This window comes from Nelusetta ayraudi, unplaced genomic scaffold, assembly GCF_046127955.1.
Source record: "Nelusetta ayraudi isolate G7.1 ecotype Tasmania unplaced genomic scaffold, CSIRO-AGI_Nayr_v1 ptg000059l, whole genome shotgun sequence".
In the NCBI taxonomy this organism is placed as follows: domain Eukaryota; kingdom Metazoa; phylum Chordata; class Actinopteri; order Tetraodontiformes; family Monacanthidae; genus Nelusetta; species Nelusetta ayraudi.
The window spans coordinates 3,477,501-3,497,586 of NW_027466109.1; the positions used below are offsets into that span (position 1 = coordinate 3,477,501).

Consider the following 20,086-nt stretch of genomic DNA (forward strand, 5'->3'; position numbering starts at 1 on the left):
TGCCACATCCCGCGCGACCTCGCCCTCTTCACGCCTTATGAGATTTGGGTGGAGGCAGCCAATCAGCTGGGCTCGGCCACCTCTGACATCATCATCCTGGACGTTCTTGATGTAGGTTGGTGAATTTATCATTTTACCCTCCTCAATGTTTTGCTTTGGTAATTCATGTTTTTTTTCCATCCATTTCCACTTCACTTGCTCTCCTTCATTTAATTTTTTTTCATCCCATGCTTTGTTCTGCAGCTGTCGTATTTTGTTTCTCTTGTCTTCAGCTCCTGTTGAGTTGTTTTTTTTCATTGACTTTTTAACACAACACAATGAGGGTGTCAAACTACAGAAGAGGATTAGGGCCACGAAGAGAAAAATAATTAGGATAAATTTTGACATTTGTGTCAAAATTTAGACATAAATTAGACAATAAAGTTGACATAAAAAGACGAAATTTTGTGAATAAAAATTTTACCACGAATAAGTCAAAATGTCGAGAATGAAGTCGAAAGAGTTTAGTGGAGCACTTCCGTTTTCAGCAGTTTACTTTTGACTGTGGGTAACTAGGTTAAGCCATCATCCATCCAGTCTACTCGCCAATTTCCACTTTATTTTTGTTGACTTTATTCACCAAATCTCCTCTTTTTTAACATCAGCTTTATTTACGAAATTTTGACTTTATTCACGAGATTTTGCCTTTTTTACGTCGACTTTTTTCATGAAATTTTGACTTTATTCACGAATTTACTCATTTTAATCTTAAATAAAAATCCCCTTCCTGTAATATTTTTTTCTCTTCCTGTGGCCCTAATCCTCTTTCGTAGTCACGCAGCTCAAAAAGGAACTGTGAGACTTGTTCTGAAACACCAACACGCACAGGTAGTGGGGATCAGAGTGGCGCTGATGTAGTGATGAGTTGATGATAAGCAGGTGTGCTTGATTGCCGAGTCAGGTGTCAGGTGTGGACGGTGGCGGAAGACAGACACACAGAAAGACAAACAGAATCCGAGAAAAAAGTGCACCAGCAGAACTGTACCGTGACAAACATAATCAATACATAACATACACATACACATATAGCACCTGAAAGTTTTTATGCAGCTCTATGTGCACATTGCAAATAAATTAAAGCTAAAAATAAATACATGAATAAATAAATAAACTGCTTTGGACAATAGTCGAATAAACAGAATGCTTCTAGTTGGAAGCAACTTTACGAGCCCTTTAATAAACTCCATCCGCCGTGTGTGCTTGCTTTTTTTTCTCTCTCCATCAAAGCTCTGACTTTATGGAGGTTTCGCTGCAGCAGATAAACGGCTGTGGAGGGACAGACTGACCATAAACTACTGACAAACACTTTCAACAAGCGCAGACCTTCAGTCAGGCTGCAGTAATTACAGAAGAGCACAGTTAATTAAATTTAGAACTTACTTGAGAAGTCTCCATTTTCTGTAGACAGTTTACTCTAAATTTGTCCATCATGTCCATAAAGTTCATGAGTCTTTTTCCCCCAACTTGCACAGGTTGCACGGCACTTTATCTGAAATAAATTAAACAAACCATCATCAAAATGAATGTACTGCTAAATAAATGGTGAGAATAAATATTGTGAAGACATTATTATTAAAACATGGATGAGACTCACCAATGTCCTCTAAAAAAAAATCCCACAGAATTTCTGCATAATGCATACTGATGTTTCTCTTCATAGATCGTTCAAACTCTCGCGGAGCAAACTGTTGCTATGATTTATGCTGCTTGCACTCGTTCCTGCAGTGACCACAGACCCTCCAGCCAACGTGAAGGTGAACCGTGTTGGCGAGCTGGAGGACCAGCTGACTGTCCGCTGGGCAAGCAGCCCCAAGCTCAAGGACTTCCTGTTTCAGACCAAATATCAGATCCGCTACAGACTGGAGGACAGCAATGAGTGGAAGGTGATTTATGGTTCTCACACACACACCCAGAAAGAGAGAGAGAAAGAAAAAGAGAGAGCTGTAAAATTTTTATTTTTATTTTTATTAAATTTCTCCTGTAATTAACACATTTTCATTTTGATTTATTCTATTTGATAGATTTTATTTGGTATTTATATTGTTGGTGGTGATGATGAGGATGAGTTGACAATAAGAATACTAATCACAGTAGTTACTGATATTATTTTTAATTGTAAAGGTGATTTTAAACCTGAAATAAAGCATATGTGCATTAGTGGAGCTCTTTGGAAAATTGTGTTGGTTTACGATAATTGCGTTGATTTAATTCACGTAACCTGAGGATAATTAAGCTAAGTTGTTTTGAAGCCAGACACTGTTTAAAATGCATTGTTTTTCCCTGCATCCTCTTCCATCTTTTTCTAAAAACAAATCCTCTCTCAGGTGTTGGACAATGTTGGGAACCAGACTTCGTGCCGGCTGGCCGGCCTCAAACCTGGAACCGTGTATTTTGTCCAGGTTAGGTGCAACCCAGTGGGCATCTACGGCTCCAGGAAGGCCGGCATCTGGAGCGACTGGAGCCATCCGGCCGCCGCCTCCACACCCAGCAAGGGTCCGTTTGTTTCATCATCTCGCACCAAAGGAAAAGTGAAAACGTCTCATGAATATGTTTTCACTTTACATTTTATCTCCATTCTTCCGAATGTCAGCGTTGTTTTCTTTTTTGATCTCCTGCCCCCCTGGCTTTCAGAATGTTTGTCTCTGATGTACACATGTCTTGACCACTTGGTCCCTTCTTGATTATCAACCTTTCATCAGCGATTAAAGTCAGGAAAACAACGTCAATTTGCCCTGTTTTAACATCCTGGGCAGGCAGATCCAAACCGCATGTGACCCGGGACACAACAGACATCAATGGGCTGGCTACCTCGATAGAGATCTTCCTGCTCAGGATAAGAAACTGAAAAGAGTCGGGCGGACGTTTGATAGATTTGGGTTGTCGGCCCCCAAAGATCGATCAAGTTAAAACGCTGTTTGTTCGTCTGTGTCACACACAGAGCCCATAAACTGTGAGTGGAAGCAGGTTTGGGGACAGATAATGTTTTATGCTGCTCATGAGGAAGAAGGTTGACCCTGCTGTTTTCTCGGAAAGAACTCGAAATGGAATTTGGTGAACAAGCGTTGGCAACATCAACCTGAAAAAACGAAACACTTTTTATCGGCTTTATTTTTTTTTTTCAAAAATGTAATTTTTTTTTTTTAATTTGTCAGACTATTGCAAACACAATGTTTAATTAATGAACAAATGTTCAAAAAAAATTCCAATGAAAAATGAATTAATTTAAATATGTGCACTGGGATGATATTTATTTACTCCTAGTTACATTTTTCTGTTTGGGACTCAAATTAAATTAATTGTTATATTTTTAAAAAGACATTTTTAATTCCTTTTTTGGGATTTTGAAAAAGTATTATTTTATTTATTTATTTTATTGCAAAACAAGATAAGTGTAAATAGCATTACTGAGTGCCTCCTTCTCTTCCTCCTCTCCCTCCTCTTCCTCCCCTCAGAGTGGCTGCGGCGGTGCTCGTGTGACCCCCGGCCCGGCGAGCAGAACTCCACCCTGCGGCGGGAGCTCAAGCAGTTCCTTGGCTGGCTTCGCAAGCAGGCGTCAGGCTGCAGTGGCATGTCCATCAAGCTCTACGACCAGTGGAGGGCGTGGCTGCAGAAAACGCGCCGTGCTCGCAACCAGGTGAGTGTGAGCATTCCTCCTCATCATCATCATCATCATGATCATTATTGTTCTTCTCGGCTGAACGGATCCCACCAGCAGCCACTGGTGCTTCCCCATCCTGAGAAGCTTCACAGCTTTTGTCCCAACATGTGCTCAGCATATTCGTGCAGACACACAGAAACACACACACACGGACGCTGATTTCTCGCTGAACTGGCTCTGGAGAGTCTCATCCATTCACTCCACATCCAGATCAGGTACAATGTGCGGTTTGGACTTTACAGGCCCAGACGGGGGTGCATAAAAGCAGATATGCGCCCCTGATTTTATAGGATATTTTAACGATGCGGACTGTGGATCTTTGTCGGAGCGGCCACAACAAAGGGAGGCTGACATGCGCGCGTCATCGGGCCCCTTTTGTGTTTTGTTATTGCCTCGGCATGAGGAGCCCCATTCACAGAAATAACTCGGTCCAAATGGCGAGCAGAGCGCCGGCTCCGGTTCCTGTGTGACTGCAAGGGGGGTCAGATCCTTTATCTGCTTCCCAGTCCTTGAACTCAGGGAACCTCCACTCCACCTGACTCAATTAGGTTGTCAGCTTCCGGGGGGTTTCTGAGCTTTAAAGGTCAAACGGCGTCTCCTAAATAATGTCTGCGTTCATAAAGAGGGACAGGTTGCCATTGATTGGCTGGAGGGGGAGGGGCCGTATTGGTGAAGGTGCGATAAATTAAAGAGAGATGATGTAAAGTAAGTAGTGAAGAGATGGAAACGACAGCCAGTGTGATGAATTATTTACATTTTACTTTTTTTTTCAATTTTGTCTTTTCTAGAATCTCTAAGATGTTCAATGAGGAAGAGCGCCCTCTCAAGGTCCCCAGCTGCCCTTGGAGGTCCACCAGCTTCAGCTCAGAGGACCCAGATGGATCTGTTTACACAAATAATAATTCGGCAATCGTAATTGCGCTAATTAATCGGTACTTTTTAATTTTATCACAAATCTGAACTTCTGACATTTACATGGCAATTGCTCATGGGAAAGTATGGTATAGTTTTAATGGAAATAAAGTTAAGGTTTTTGCCATATTATTATTATTGTTTTTGTCATAAATGGAAACTGCAGTTTTGCCAGTTGTGAAAGTGTTCCTTCATACTATTCCATTACATTTTAAATAAAGCCACAATGCATGGTAAATCTATATTGTTGACTATGTTGGCATATTGTTTAAAATTGTGAATGAAAATATGACACTTCATTATCTTTCAAAAATGTCTTTTTTTTACTTAAAAAAAAATAAAACAAGAGAAAAAACAAGAATAAAGACTGAAAAGTCTTAGTATTTACACATTATTATACAATGTTTTTTCCTGATTGTTTCATCCATCAACTCCTTAAAATGCAGGACTAAAATGGCCCCTGGGTAATCAGGACTGCAGCAGAGAGGGTGGGGCCGGCAGGCACGTCGATACGCGCTGCTCAAGATGGAAACTGCGGTGGAGAGTCGAGCTGTCAGTCACCCTCCTCACAGTCAAACTTGAAGTCCTGCATGATCTCGCTGAGGGCCTCTTTGTTCTTGATGATCCTGGATACGGAAAACACACCAACACTGACAACATCTTCAGGGCAGGTTTCGAAGACACTTTCCTCAAACTGTCTATTGACTGCTGTTAGAGCAAGCAGCTGACTGTGAGGTTTTACAGTGAGCAAGGGAGGCTTAGCTGCACATACTCCTGCTTGATCTCCTGGATCTTCTCCTGACTGTCGTCCTCCTCCGGGTGATCCTGGGCGCGCTGCCTGGCCAGCTGCAGCTTGGCCGTCTGTTAGAGAGGGACGTTTACTCAAATGAGTCATCGGTTTAGGGACGGGGAGGACAAACGAAATAACAGAAGCTGTAAGACAATAGTAGCAAGCAAGGAGGGTGGGGTTTAACTCAATGACGATATGCCGCATACAGTCCCTAAAGACCACAGCTCCCTGCTTCCATCTTTCCATTCACCCAACAACAATTAAAAAACTGACTGCAGCAGCTTCAGGCCGACAGTGTTGCCTGAAATAGAAATCAGTGTCAATCAGCATCATCAACTGTTTATTAAGACGTGAAAAGACTCATCGTGAGCATCAGAGAGATGGTTTCCTGAGAGGAGATTCTAACAGCGGTATTAACTGGCCATGACGTCAACCCTTGTGCTGTATTCAGATAACAGTAAGAAATCTGCCCTCTGCTGGTGAAAGAGTGGAGCTATACTAAACACTAGGGTGAGTTTACGTTTTTCTTTAAACCGATATAAAATACATTTAAAGTATTTATATGTTGTTTGTATAGTATTTATATATTATAGAGTATTTAAGTATATGTTAAACTGTCTTTAAAAAGGCATTGGTACAATTAATTAAAAGCAAACTTGCACACAGTGTTAAAGTAGAGCAATGAATCCAGAGTGTCCACCAACCAATTCAAGTTTCTGCTTCTCCTTGTTTTGCAACTTCTCAATGTGCTCCGACAAGTCCGGCCTGTCAAAGTCATTGTGCAGCTTCTCCTTGATCTCCAGCACCTCTTTGGAGATGCCAGAGAAGGCCTGCGTGATCTCATGGACCAGCTGCCTGTAGTGGTCAAAGTCATACTGGGGCCCAGTCCTTAGGTATGCCTCATGGCCCCTGGAAGCAGAAAAATATAACAACAGAAGGAAAAAGCTGAGTTTTATGATTGAGGGTTGCACTAGATATAGCGAGTGGAGAATGGAACTGAGGCAGACGGATATCCTCCACCCCTTCCCTCATTACAGGCATGTTCTATTTTGCTTAGTTAATAGCTTTTGGCTTTTTAAGTCAAGTCTTTTTAAAAAAAAAACAACAAAAAAACAACAAAAAAAAAAACAACTAAAAGGTCTGAAAAATTAAAAGCACATCAGCTTTTAAACAAAGCTTATTGCAGCAGTGTAGAGATCAGAACCTACTCTTCAAAGAGCTGGTAAGTCTCTACCCGCTCAGACTGGAGCTGATAAAACCTCTGGATCAGGGTCTTGAAGTCTGCAGGGACCTGATGGGAGACCAATTATCAATCAATGAGTGGCATCGGGATCACGATTATTGTTATTTACAATTTACAAACATTTAATAGTGTGTTAATCTTTTACATATACTAACGACAGCACCGCGGGACCCGGTGTTTGTTGTTGAAAATCCAGCCTTAACTAACTTCATCCCCACGGCTAGTTGCGTTAGCTTCATGTAGCACACGTGTTTGCGTTTCATACTTTAAAACGTTGTAACGTGACAACGAATCGCATACTCACCATGGCTGCCTCACTGCACTGCTGCGAACCTCCTCAAATATATCCTGGGGTTGTTATTTTCTTATTTCATAATTGCGCTGAAGAGGTTTGTCTTTCTCTACGTGTTGTGAATCAGCAGAGAGGCTGACGCCAAAGGGAAGTGACGTAAGAAGAGCGCCTCGCAGTTTCGTTGCTTTTGTTTTACTTCAAAATAAGTGTAATTCTTGTCAGTTTCATTGAATGAAACTGAGCAGCATTTTGAGATAACGATGGCTGTGTATTGCCGTGTTTAATTTCGCTTAGCTATCCATCCCGGAAAAGTCTCCTTGATTATGTTTCGTTGTTTGTTTTCTTGTTGTTATTGTCTATCCGACCTTTGTACCATTTTTCTATCCTCATTTTTTTTTTTTTTTATTTGCACAAGATGTGACATGATTGTGATAGCTCTTCCAAGAGTACCAGGCCCTCTGAATTGTTCGGCTGAACAACAGCAACAGCAACAACAACAACAACAACAACAACAACAACAACAACAACAACAACAACAACAACAACAACAATAATAATAATAATAATAATCTAATAATAATAATCTACAATTCACATTATGGACAAGTCCTCAGTTTATCATAGGATTAACACAGAGATACAAACATCCACAAACAGACAATTGTCATTTGCCAAACCGGATGACGTGCACGTCTTTGGACTGTAAGAGGAAGCTGAGGTTTTATTTTGAAAAATGTCGTCGTGCCAGCTGTGCAGGTGACTCCATCTAACAATCAACTGTTTGCCTGCTGAAGTTGTATCAGATTTTAAGGATGGAGGGTCAAAAGTACATTAACGAGTCCTATATGGGTTCAGCCTTATAAGTTTTCCCATCTTAGCCTTGTGCTGCAAAAACAATAACGACCATGTCAAATATATAATTGCGTGTGTCCGGGACGACCTGTTTCTTTAAGAACTATAACTGAAGAGACAGTCTATGCTCAGTTTGCATTTATACAATTTCCCCCGCACCAGCACCGGTCTATGATGGTGGAGACGTGGTTCTTAAAACTACTCGCGTGCACTGATGGACGTGCACTCCCACGCCCTCGGCTCCCCTCGGCCCCTCATTGGTCCGCTCAGCATCTTCAGCACCACGCAGGTTGAACAGCGACACACAGCCATGCGCAGCCTCCGTCAGACGAGGTAGGGATGCGCCGCCCGGATGTTCCCTGTGACACCGTGCGTCTCTCCGCACTCACGCCGCCGTCGACTCATCAGCGCGCGGCATATGTTGACAGGCAGTCTGCTCGCCCGTCGTCTGCCATGTTTTGACCCGCCCGTGTCGACTACCATCAGCTCGGATGGTTCGCCTCGCAGCCTCCGTGTCGCCTCGCCGGGGTTCCCTCCCGTCCTGCTCACCGGCATGACCGACGCCGAGGATTCGGCACGTCTCGACCGTCGGTTCCCGCGGTGTCCGCCGGTGCCGGGGCGCCTCTTGTGACATGACAGCTCGGGGAAGGAAGAAGAGGATCAAGGGCTGCGGACAGGGGTTCGAGCAGGCGGGGAACCTGACGGGAGCGTGCAGGGAGACGGACACCGGCGTGCTGGAGAGGATGCCGAGCATGACGCTCCATTGATCCCCGCGGAGGAGCCCCTGGAACTGAACCCCACCTGCTTCCCCACCGAAGCCGCCTTATTAAGACTCTGATCCGGAGAGGAGGGGGGTCTATATACATCACATACATTCACACACACGCGGTGGTAGCACCCGCATTTGCCTTACAGCTCCATCTCATGCTCGGTCTGGCGGTGCTGCTTCTGCTCGAGCGCCGGTCAGCCGCACCGCCCGCCAGGCCCGCCGGGCCCACCAGCGGGCTCTCCTGGCTGCTGCTGCTGCTGCTGCTGCTACTGTCAATCACCGTCGCTACGTGCACGGGGGCCATGGGCTGCATCCAGAGCATCGCCTGCAACAAGTCGCGCATCAAGCGGGAGAACATCGCCGTGCACGACCTGTCCGCCACCATCGACCACTGCCCGACCCTGGTCGAGGAGAACTCGCCCATCGTGCTGCGCTACAAGACGCCCTACTTCAAAGCCTCGGCGCGCGTCGTGATGCCGCCGGTGCCGCGCGACGAGACATGGGTGGTGGGCTGGATCCAGGCGTGCACGCAGATGGAGTTCTACAACACCTACGGAGACGTCGGCATGTGAGTTTCACGGCCACCTTCACCTTTCCGTGTACGTGACAAAATTTGGTGCCAATTGCTGCTGCTGTTGTTGGCACGGATTCGCACGCACGCACGCACCTTCCGTGCGTTCCGGTGCGCCCGAGGCTTGTGCAGCTGCAACGGAGGAGCATTTGTGTGAAGCTCGCAGCAGGTTAACTGTGCTCGCGCGGTTTCGTCCCTGCTTCATTCAGAACGCCCACAGACAGATTCTGTTCCTGTGACTTTGGCACCTAAATGGGGAAGATGCTATTAAAGGAGACTAAACAAGCTCCCTTTGATGCTCACACACTCTCAAATTGTGCCCACGGAGACGTGTGTCCTCCCCCACACCCACACAGACACACAGACACGCACACGCACACGCACACACACAGTCTCAGGTTTTCTGCAGGGCATATGTGAGGGGGTGTTAAATCCTGCTGGGTTTGAGGAGTGGGTGGGCGTGCGGGTAGCAAGACGGGGCTTACGGGCTCGTCTCCTCTTTATCAGATTGGTCACGAGGGCGCAGCAGATAGACTGATGCATGGGGAGCCTGCCACCGGATGAAAATAAACTGTTGGGCACAACAAGGGGATGATGCTAATCCGGTGAAACGCCCCAAACACTTGGTATCCTGCTGTACTGTCTCGCTGCAAGTGTCTCAGCCTGGATTATACCCCCGCCACCTACACCCCCAACCCATCCCCCCCCCTTTTTTAAGTGGTGATCCTCAGTTATACCCTCAAATTAATTCCAGTGGAATGGAAGAGAACTGCTTTCAGCAGAAAAACTGAACTAAATTTCATCTTTATACTATGTCCTCTTACGTATGCATGTCACAATGAGGTACTACAAAGGCAAGGCAGCAAAAACATCCCTGCAATGAATTGGCAACTTGTTCCGGGGCGAAACCTCCGCCTTTGCCCTATGACAGCGGTAATAGGTTTCAGCAAACCTCCAAGACGCTAAATGCAGGAGAAAACGGGTGTAGAAGATGGTTGGATGGTTGGATTTATGGTGGATGTATGTATGGATGGATGGGTGGATGTACGTATGTATGTATGTATAGGTGGATGGATGTATGGATGTATGTATGGGTGGATGGATGCGTCACCAGACAATCCTTCTTGTTTGGGCAAGTGAGAAGAGGTGCTTATTTCGAATGAGGTGGTACTGTCCACAGGTGGCATTTATGGTAGGTGGGACTTCCTGATGCAGACGGACACGTTTCACCAGCCAATCAGGATTGGCGTAATGAAATATATGCTTCTGAGGGGCTGCAGCAGAGGCGTGCATCCCATAGTGAGACATCTCACTCATATTAGTCAGAGAACCGAGGTTATGTAAATAACCAAAAGTTTTCTTCTCTTTTTGGGCCATGAATCCACAGGTCAAAAAGAAAAGTATGTTAAAATCTTGTTTATCCTAAAATGTTTGGGCTTCAAGTTAGTTGACAGCAATAAAAATCTTCCGGACCAATAATGCTTCCCGTCCCCGTCTCGTTGCTCTCCCGCCAGGTCGAGCTGGGAGCTGCCTCAGCTGCGGGAGGGTCTGGTGAGGGCCATCAGCGACTCGGACGGCGTCAGCTACCCCTGGTACGGCAACACCACCGAGACCGTCACCATCGTGGGTCCCACCTCCAAGCCGTCGCGCTTCGTCGTCAGCATGAACGACAACTTCTACCCCAGTGTCACGTGGGCCGTGCCGGTCAGCGAATCCAACACGCCCCTGCTGACGGGCATCAAAAGGGACCAGAGCTTCACCACCTGGCTGGTGGCGCTCAACACCACCTCCAGGGAGAAGATCCTGCTGCACACCATCAAGTGGAGGATGAGGGTGGACATCGTGGTGGACCCGTCCCAGCCCCTGGGCTCCAGGGCCCGGCTGGTGGGCCGCCTGCACCAGGACCAGCCCCGGGTCCTGGCGCGCATGGAGCCCATCCCCCACAACGCCATGGGGAGGCCCAACGCCAACGACGCCCAGGTGCTGATGTGGAGGCCTCGGCGGGGCCCCCCGCTGGTCGTCATACCGCCCAAGTAGAGAGCTGACGGGTGGCCCAGCGGGCGGCTCCTCTCTTCACATCGCCAGGTGGCAGTAGACGCAGCAAAACCGGGACAATCAGACGATCTTCAGGCAGGCTGAGAACCGTCAACGGCACAAATGAGTTTTTATTTACTTTTTTTGTCTTTGCGGGTTAAAAAAAATCTTGAAGGGACATTTGCCTTAACTCCCCACCGCTGCCTTTGACGATCCAGAAAGTATGTCGGTCTCTCCTTCTGGTGCTGCCCAACTTGTTTTTTGTTCTTTAGCGGCACAAGTGAGCAAAAGCGTCCTTCCTTGGAGGAGCAGCCGCCAGTGTTGGGATGTAAAAGCTGTCCTGTAGCTACTCAGGCCCAGAGAGAGAAGGGACCCCCCCCCCTTCCCCCCAACACACACCACCTGTCTTCAAAAAGAAAAGGCCTTAATTGATGATGTAACGGCGGCCGGGGCGGCTGCCTTTATCAGCGACACGCCGGGTGACCCTGACAGGGAGGATGTTGTGCCGTCGACCAGTTCCGAGGTGGACGATGAGGGAGTTTGTCTTTGTGTTGGTGTGTTTTTTTTATAACTGAGTGCCGTGGTTGGGTCCGGGACTCGCTGCTTTGTAAAACCAGACTGCCTCACACACACACACGCACACACACACACAATCATTTCAGAAAGATTGTCCAAATACATTCATCCTCAAAGACGCGTGCTACTGAAGGGAGGAAGCCTCAGAAAAATTGCAGAACACAGTGTCTTCACTCATAGGAATATGATTTGCGCGTCGCCGAGTGGAATCTCAAGTGAACCCCTGCAGCAGCAGCACCACCGCTTTTTTTTTTTTTTTTGGGCCAGTTTGTCCAAGGTGCTGCAGAGCTCCTCTGTCTTTTGAGAGCCAGTAGTATCTGTTGATGCATTTAAATGAGTGTCGTTGTTACATCGTAATGGGCTCCAGAAGCTACTCGTTTACTCGCTGTTACAAGTTCTTTCAAGAAAAAAAAGAAGCAACTGGTCTGTTCTCAGTTCTCTGCCACCCGAAGTGGAATTCAGCGCTCGTTCCTGAAAGAACCTTGTGTGAGAAATGAGGGAATTTACACCGAAAAAATTAAAGAGAAAGGTTCACCTGAAATATAAATGACACAACTTCACACCTACCTCTAGCAGCACCCAGGCAGTATCTTTTTTTTTTATTTTATTTTTTTTTACAGATTTCATTCATTTATTTATTTATTTTCCTTCAGGTTATAACACATTTGCCGCAGGGGAGATTTCTGCCTCCCTGCTAGTCCAACACTGGCTGCACATCAGTGCAGCAGCACTTTGTGCTGAATGCTGATGTCTGGCAGCAACAGCTAATTAGCGCTAAACACAGCTTGGGCTGGCGGAGGAGCTTCTTTCTATTTTTTTTCTCCTTAAGCTCAGTACAAAAAAAGTATTCGATGGATGGATGGAAGGGGCAGAGGTGGAAAATTAGGTTCATCGCCACATTTATTTCAGTGTTCATCTAACCACGGAGCTGCGTTTATGGGCGTTTTACTGTAAATGTGAAAGGTCGACCGTGCAGTGGGGCCCGGCAGACGAGTGGAAGAATTTGCAGAGTGATTCGATTCTGCCGCCTTTATGTCTCAACAGTGTTTTGTGGTCAATTAGCAGTGGACCGAATCAATGCAGCGCCACGGCGTTGTTGTTGTTTCTTTTCTTTCGGAGGCAGAAATCTCAGGCCCGGCTTTCAGGAAAAACTGGATCCACGGTCGACGAGTTCTCTGGTAATTTGAGTGGAGTGTTTGTTGGCAAGACTGGTGCAGTTTCTGTTTACAACGTCGCCCTTTGTCTGTTAGTTTTCATCCAGTCAGTCGGTCGACCGGCAATCGGTGAAGTGCAGAGCAGGTCCAGGTGAGACGGAGATGAAGAGAGTGAAAGGACGTACACACACACACCTGAAGGAATGTCTTACCGTTCTACATGCCCAATGGAACCACCATGCAGGAACGACACAAACAGCGACTGAGACCTCGACAATCAAGTTGAGCAGGGCAGCGCCGTCACCTAAAGACACAATCAAACCCGGCGGCATTCAAACTCTCTTTGAATGGAAGAAGAAATCCAACACTAGACAACAGACTACCGCCGCGCCACTTGTTAATGAGAATGTTTGTCGACACACAAAGCCAACCGAAGAACCGGCTTTAGAACTTACCAATACAATCTCCAGGCTCATCTCATGTAGCTCAGTCAGATCCGGTGCGGGGTCGGGCCACGTGTCGATTCCCTTCTTCACACACTTTAGTTCCTGACCAGATCTTGAGGGCGGTGCCTCACCGAGAGGGTGTGATGTGCTACAGACGGCTGAGTTAGCAGCAGGAAAACTGCACCTCAGGATGGACGTCATCGTCGTTTTAGCTTTTCAAGTGTCTCCGCTTGTACCGCTGTGGCTGCGGAGTCAGTCAAACTTGACCACGAGTCACACAGTCGTGTGTGTTTTGTCTTGTTTGTGAGCGTCGAGGCGGTGTCTTCTAACACTAACAGACGTGCCTGAGGCCTCGGAGCAGTGCGAGGCGCTCACTTCTACGATAAAGGTCCCGTATTATGCGGAAATTCACTTTGTCGTTTAGCAGCATCGGCCACTAAATCTCCCCCAAAAACTGAGAAAACACTTCACCCAACTCGATCCACTTTGCAGAAAGTGTGTGCTTACACAGGGCAACGATGTCGGCCCTTTGTGATGTCACAAAAGGGCACTGCTAGTGTCCCCCGGCACGGTAAACAGGGAGTGGAAACCAAGCATTTGTGTGGGGAGGCTGTAAACACAGGGCTAAATGTGATTTTTTTTTCTTGGAGCGGAGACGGGCGTAATATGGGACCTTTAATATGTGGGCGGGTCGGAGGTGTTGTGTCGTGAAGGATGTAAAACTCGGGCATGTGGCAGTCCTTTCTCTCAGACTGTCGGCCTTTTGCATGCAGTGTTTTTAAAGTCATTGAAACAAATAAAAATAAATGAAAAAACAAACAGAAAAAAGTGTTACTACACTTATTGACCTGGTCGGATTCAATGGAACCTCGTTAACTTCAGACACAACACAATGAACACAGAGGAAACTCGAGGAAAACATTTGTCCTTTATAAAAGATTGACATGTTGAAGCTAAGTTAATAATTATACCCGCTTCATCCCAAGAGAAGAAAACAAAAGTAGTCAACAGTCAAATCATACAATCTGAGGTTTGGCTCTGTGACGACGGAGCTTCATAAATTATTGATGAGTCAGTCAGCTCAGTCTTGGCTGGGACACATTGACGGATAATTTTCCGTCCTAACTGGGAATTTATGAGCTCAAAAGTTCATCATCAGGGCTTTTGTAGGGGAGGAACAAAAAAATAAATCAGCTGACTAGCTAATCAACCACTAAATAATACGTCCATCTGACTCGATTCATCCATTATAATTTACGGTGACATTATTTACACCCAAGATCAACATAATTTCAACATGTACAAAACAATCTGTAGAGTATGATCGACGCAACCTCGTCACCTCTGGGATCGTAATAACATAGTAATAACACAACAGTGACAGCCTGTCACGGCCTACAGTGGTATTTCTGACTCCTGGGTCATATTTCTTAATTAATTAATTTGTTCTTAACTCCTACCGACTTTTATTCAAAACACCCGGAATTAACCGTGACGTACTGAAGCTCTCGGCAGACTGAAGACAGAAACAATCCGATCCATCCTTTTCTTTTTCATCCACTAACAAAAACATTGCTGCGTGCTGCCTGGCAACAGACAGTCTCTCCGAAAATAGCTGAATGAGACCCGCTGTGAGACGTGTGATGACGACAAAGTGAGCAAGCGATGGTCACAACAACACAACAAAGGTCTCGCTGCGCCGGCTGACTTGGAAGTTTTGGACAAACACCGGCTGTCCGCAGCGACCTCACGGCGAGCGAGTGAGTGAGTGAGTGGAGGCTGAACTAGGCAGAACGAGGCTTCAGCTGGGATGATTTTAACGGAAAGAAGAAGAAGAAGAAAAGAAAAACGGCTTTGCATGTATGTGCTTTTTTTCTAACGGGTGAGTGTTTTTATTACTGCAGCTCTAAGGCCAAGTCAGCCTAAACTACGAAAAAAATAATATATATATATATGTGGATGTGAAGGAGCTGCAGGAGTTGGTCCACCCTCCACCCTCAGGTGTGGCAGTGACAGTGAGTGGGCTCGCTCCTTCTCGGTGAGACAGCTGGAGCCAATGAGCCGCCTGCTGCTGCCTCGTCCGCTGAGGCACTTGTGGCGTGTGTGACAGCATCACAGTTGTGCTTGCATCTCTACTGTACTTTCTTTTTTTTTTAATTTTCAAACTATCTTCTTATCCTTTCATTGGTTCCTCGATTTCCTCCCCCAGTCACCCTCCACCACAGTGTACAATAGAAACCTTCCCCCCCCACCCCCTGTGTTTTCCATCCTGTCCTCCTCTTCCAGCCGCCGCAGCTGCTGCTGCTGCTGCTGCTGCCGCTGCTGCCGCTGCTGTGTGTGTCAGGCCGTGAGCGTCCTACGCCCTGCTGGTGCTGGCGGCCGACTTGCTTTCGTAGCCGTACAGGAAAGTGGCCGCGATGACCAGAATGGCGCCGATGAAGAAGATACTGTGGGCGGCAGCAGCAGAGAACACTGTGAGACTGGAGCTCAGGGGTCAACAACAACAGCTAGTGCCCCCCCCAAGGGCCACATGAGTCAGCAGTGGGCAAACTCTTTGACCGGTGGGGCTACAATGGGTTCTAAAATCTCTCTGAGGGGGCCGGAGCAGCAGCAGATGGATGGAGTGTTTTGGTGACCCACCTCATTCTCTAAATTTCACAGTGTAAAATGTGTAAGGAAGACAATATGTAACCCTTAAATAATGTTGCTTGTTGTTGTTATGATGATATTAACTACCCATGTAAAAAAATTTAAATTAATTGCTACTAATTTAATTTCATCAATTAAATTCTTAATCAACAATTATTATTATAATTGTAATTATACAATTATAATTATAATTGTTAACATCCCTAATAAAAATAATAATAAATATATAACTGAGAAAATGTGTTATTTCAGGAGAGTGTAGCAGAATGGTGGCCCTTCATAAGACTTTGGTACAGTAGCGCTCAGGTTCAAAAAGGTTGGTGACTCCTGCTGCAGCGTAAAAGCAAAAGAGGAGGACTTTGGCGGAGGACTGGAGGTGCAGCGGCCTGCTCTACCTTGTGGGGACGAAGTCCTGCAGCCAGAAGTAAGAGATGAGAGTGGACAGGATGATGGAGATCGACGTGGCGAAGCCTTTGAGGATGTTGTCGGCGTACTTGATGACCGCCGCGATGACCAGACCACCCAGCGCCTGGAGAAAAACGACAAGCAGGCAGAAAAATGGATGGGTGAAGAAAATGGAGATTAAAAAAAAAAAAAAAGTTCAAATAAGGAGGCATTTCCTCTCCGACCTCGGAGGACGGGGAATTGATCCGGGAGACAACGTCACTCATTGGCAATCGCAAACAACGGCGTTACCTGCAGCAGCACCACTGCCCAGGTGATGGTGTTGTATCCCTGCAGCATGCCGGACTCCCAAACCTTCTGCCCGTCGTACAGCAGCATCCCGAAGGTGCCGAACACCAGGCCAAACATACCTGGAACCACGGGAATATGCATCAGTCAAAAAAGAATGTCAATCCAAGGCTTGACTTTTATTATCTATCTTCATCTATTTTTGTCTTTACTGCATTTACTTCAACTATCAATGCAGAGATGATAGATTTAAGGGAATGCATAAGTGTTTAAAAGTCCTTTAATATGCAAAGCTCACTTGACTTTGAGCATTTTCTAACAGTGAAAATCCCCAGAGATGGGAACATTAAAGCCGTCAACTTCTCCTGCTTGCTCCACTTTAAAAAGTAAGGCTCTCAAAAACACCATTCTGGAGATCCGCCCTTTGTGGTGTCACAAAAAAAAAAAAGTGTGAATGTTAACAAGTGCGAGTTTTGGTCAACTATGATGTTTGCCTGATAGGTTGGTGCATCCCTGAAGAAATGAACATTTCGAGCAGGATTACCATTTTGTTTGGAGCTCTAACTGCGAATCAAGGCTGCATTGTTTGGTGAAGAAAAAGAAGAAATCTCACACCGAGGAATCGCACGGGACCTAACACCTGCCTCACACACTTCAGGGTGAAAATGATCTAGTCAGAACATTTGTCTTAACAGAACCACAGACAGTTTCGTTCTCTTCAAAAGCAGGCTCTTCCGCACTGACGGTTTGGCACAGAAACACATTTGAATTTTCATGCTGTGTTCGTGTCCATTGAATCAAATCCAAGCTATTGAACGCCTGGCCTGGCCTGGATGGATGGATACTGACCCAGCTGGATGTTGCGGATCCAGACGCTCTGTTTACTTTCCTTCAGGATCTTCTCAAAGTAAACACCAGCGAAGCCACTGGAGCAGCAGGCCACCAGGACGGCCACCACGCCCACAAACTGGGAGCTTGCCGAGGAGGCCTCCTGGGACGTCGCCGCCGAGTCAGAGGGCCACTACGAAGAGCAGAGAAGATATTTGATTATGCCAGTCACTGAATGGCGAGCACACACCTTTTATCATAAGACAAGATAAACTCCATCTGTGTAAATCAAGCGTGCAGATTAAACTTCGACTGGGAGATGACTGAACTGCTAAACAGCCGTGAGTCAGTGGAGATGAGTGTGTTTGACCTTGTGTGTTGTAATACAATAGCTGCAACAAAAACCTCAAACTGTTTATTTATGTCAGTGATTATCGTGCAAGCTCAGAAATTTGTTCGAGCAGCATCTGACGCTCCCAAATCAGCCCTGCTGATTGACAACTATCAGTTAAGCATGAGAATTTACAACTTCAATTCGTCCTCCTTTTGTTCTTGGTGCGTTTGCAAACAGAACCAGGTGCCAGGTGTTGCACAGTATGTCATTGTTTCTAGCAATTCTGAGGCTGCAGATTTGAGGCGAGTCTCTGACTTTCTTCTGCATACCTGAAACATCCATTGAATGTGTTTTACTGGAGGTGCAGGAATGTTTTTGCCAAGAGTGAGGAGGAAGTGATTCCACCGTTAGCCATTCAGCAGTTAAGAAAACATTGTTTGCGAGCACACCTATAATAACTGCTATCAAAACATATAGAAATCTATTCATAGTAGGTTTGAGTCAGTCCAATTAGAAACAATTTGTTTCTGAGAAATGGAAGTGAAGCTCAAACACAAATTCAACTGAAAGACAACCAACAAATGGCCTTAAAAGTGCGTCTGACCTGCACCAGAGCCACACCGGCCATCAGGATGAGCAGCGAGATCCACTGGTACATGCCCAGCTTGCGGCCCAGCATGGACACGGAGAACAGAGCCGTGGTCAGGATCTTCAGCTGGTACGTCACCTGACGGATGGAAAGTGTGAAAACTCAACAACAATACTACTACTATTATTAGTACTACTACTACTACTACTACTACTACTACTAATAATAATAATAATAATAATAATGATAATAATAATAATAATAATAATAATGATGATTGATAACTGAGCTAGCTGCGACACAACATTCCCACTCAGTGTACCTGGTAGGTGGCGGCGTCCAGGTTTGACAGGGCAACATACAGCAGGTTGTTCTGCAGCGTATAAATGCCAGAGGGGATGGCCAGCTTCAGCGTCTCTATAGGCTTGTTGAGGATCTCCTGGCGTAGAATGCTGTTCAGTGCTCGCATGCTGTAGCCTGAAGTCAGATGACGGAATTTTAAGTATGCAACACAACCGCTGGAAGAGGAAACCCGTTGAGCTGATTATTTGTTTTAGTCGCGAATTGTTATCGCCGATTTAATTTTCTTAGGGCGAGGGACACAGAAGCAAAGGTGTGTCTGGAAGTTGACGCGGCTCAAAGGAAACTGGAATACTTTTGAGCGGTTATCAATTCAATCCAATTCAGCGTCAACTGTCATCACAAGTTAACACGATAAAATGAATGTGGCTTTTGTCAGTATTGTCCGTACAGTCACTGCACAGAGGAGCGTTTCTCCTCCTTTCCTCTGGATAATGATCACAACACGATGTGAAAATGAAAGTGTAACCATCCATTAAGCAAACAAATGAATTCATTGAGCAAAGTATATACACACTGCTTTAAGTTTCGCCAGTATTTTTCTTTACTCCGGATACTAGCACATGAGAAACATATCAGGATTAATGAAATACTGTGTGTCTATACTGACTGTGCTCGTTGAGGACCAGCAGCACGCAGGCGGCGATCTTCATGACCTCGGCCAACACCACGGCCGAGGAGGCCAGGTACCGCGGCCCGTCCGACTGCAGGGTGCGGGAGTAGCGCATGGTGAGCACCAGGGAGGTCGTCTGGAACACCAGCACTCCCAGAGAGGCGTACTTCAGCTGGGGGGAGGCCATGTCTGCAGGGTGCCTGGACACGGAGGAGAAGATAACTAAGCGGAGGTCGACGGACGGAGCCTGAGTTTATTAAACAGGAAGTAGAGGAACGGAGGAGGAGGAGGAGGAAGGGGGAGTTAGTCTACCCGGCATAAAACCTCTCACCTATATATGCCCTATCTCCAATGGCGCAACTTCAGTGACGTAGCAGATCTGTAAATCCACTCCTCAGGTGTGAATGCCAGCAGCTCTCGACAGGACACGGTGCAGGTACCGGAGCTCAAAGTCTTGCTGTCAAAACAGCAGCTTCATTTCAGCTCCTCAGCGTCCACAGAGCGGCGGCACTCGACCCTAAACACTCCGCCGCTAAGCGACCATTATTGCGGACTCAGCTCGGCTGTTACGGACATGGCCACACAAATCAACCACCCGAGACTGCCCACAGAGTCAACAGCACTTAAGTGCATGCAGGATATCCTGGTTGACTTCCGTGTACAGCGTTTCTTCCTCGCCTCGGA

General features: G+C 46.3%; 4 protein-coding genes across 4 annotated transcripts in view; 2 read left to right on the top strand and 2 right to left on the bottom strand.

Annotated features, from left to right (window-relative positions):
• crlf1b (cytokine receptor-like factor 1b) overlaps positions 1 to 4,068 on the top strand; it is a 7,499-nt gene extending 3,431 nt beyond the window's left edge. The window contains exons 4-7 of the mRNA XM_076039431.1: positions 1 to 115; positions 1,765 to 1,922; positions 2,364 to 2,532; positions 3,492 to 4,068. The exon at positions 1 to 115 is cut by the window's left edge and continues 58 nt beyond it. Of these exons, the coding sequence (XP_075895546.1) occupies positions 1 to 115; positions 1,765 to 1,922; positions 2,364 to 2,532; positions 3,492 to 3,856 (807 nt within the window). The 3' untranslated portion in view covers positions 3,857 to 4,068. The remainder of the gene's footprint in view (positions 116 to 1,764; positions 1,923 to 2,363; positions 2,533 to 3,491) is intronic.
• Positions 4,069 to 4,908: 840 nt separating this feature from the next.
• rex1bd (required for excision 1-B domain containing) lies at positions 4,909 to 7,101 on the bottom strand. Its single transcript, XM_076039460.1, has 5 exons — positions 6,947 to 7,101; positions 6,608 to 6,690; positions 6,104 to 6,308; positions 5,382 to 5,470; positions 4,909 to 5,235 (listed from the first exon to the last, which is right to left on the bottom strand). The coding sequence occupies exons 1-5, from the start codon at positions 6,947 to 6,949 to the stop codon at positions 5,163 to 5,165; spliced, it is 453 nt and encodes a 150-aa protein (XP_075895575.1). The 5' UTR covers positions 6,950 to 7,101; the 3' UTR covers positions 4,909 to 5,162.
• Positions 7,102 to 8,842: 1,741 nt separating this feature from the next.
• Positions 8,843 to 11,469, top strand: fam78bb (family with sequence similarity 78 member Bb). Its single transcript, XM_076039455.1, has 2 exons — positions 8,843 to 9,123; positions 10,641 to 11,469. The coding sequence occupies exons 1-2, from the start codon at positions 8,858 to 8,860 to the stop codon at positions 11,161 to 11,163; spliced, it is 789 nt and encodes a 262-aa protein (XP_075895570.1). The 5' UTR covers positions 8,843 to 8,857; the 3' UTR covers positions 11,164 to 11,469.
• Positions 11,470 to 14,245: 2,776 nt separating this feature from the next.
• slc35a3a (solute carrier family 35 member A3a) lies at positions 14,246 to 20,031 on the bottom strand. Its single transcript, XM_076039453.1, has 8 exons — positions 19,734 to 20,031; positions 19,400 to 19,602; positions 18,752 to 18,906; positions 18,445 to 18,567; positions 17,528 to 17,699; positions 16,682 to 16,800; positions 16,381 to 16,514; positions 14,246 to 15,783 (listed from the first exon to the last, which is right to left on the bottom strand). Exons 2-8 carry the CDS (start codon positions 19,587 to 19,589, stop codon positions 15,693 to 15,695), a joined length of 984 nt encoding a protein of 327 aa, XP_075895568.1. The 5' UTR covers positions 19,590 to 19,602; positions 19,734 to 20,031; the 3' UTR covers positions 14,246 to 15,692.
• Positions 20,032 to 20,086: the final 55 nt, after the last annotated feature.

What these genes read in the sequence shown, in the direction of transcription:
- rex1bd (XM_076039460.1), bottom strand. An exon ending in ACTTACCAGCTCTTTGAAGA is followed by an intron (nt 6,309 to 6,607) that starts GTAGGTTCTGAT and finishes TTCTGCTTCCAG; the next exon opens with GGGCCATGAGGCATACCTAA. An exon ending in ATCCAGGAGATCAAGCAGGA is followed by an intron (nt 5,236 to 5,381) that starts GTATGTGCAGCT and finishes TTCCGTATCCAG; the next exon opens with GATCATCAAGAACAAAGAGG.
- fam78bb (XM_076039455.1), top strand. Translation starts at nt 8,858, where the DNA reads ATGGGCTGCATCCAGAGCATCGCCTGCAACAAGTCGCGCATCAAGCGG. An exon ending in ACCTACGGAGACGTCGGCAT is followed by an intron (nt 9,124 to 10,640) that starts GTGAGTTTCACG and finishes CTCTCCCGCCAG; the next exon opens with GTCGAGCTGGGAGCTGCCTC.
- slc35a3a (XM_076039453.1), bottom strand. Translation starts at nt 19,589, where the DNA reads ATGGCCTCCCCCCAGCTGAAGTACGCCTCTCTGGGAGTGCTGGTGTTC. An exon ending in TGGACGCCGCCACCTACCAG is followed by an intron (nt 18,568 to 18,751) that starts GTACACTGAGTG and finishes TCCATCCGTCAG; the next exon opens with GTGACGTACCAGCTGAAGAT. An exon ending in CCGGTGTGGCTCTGGTGCAG is followed by an intron (nt 17,700 to 18,444) that starts GTCAGACGCACT and finishes TGCTCTTCGTAG; the next exon opens with TGGCCCTCTGACTCGGCGGC.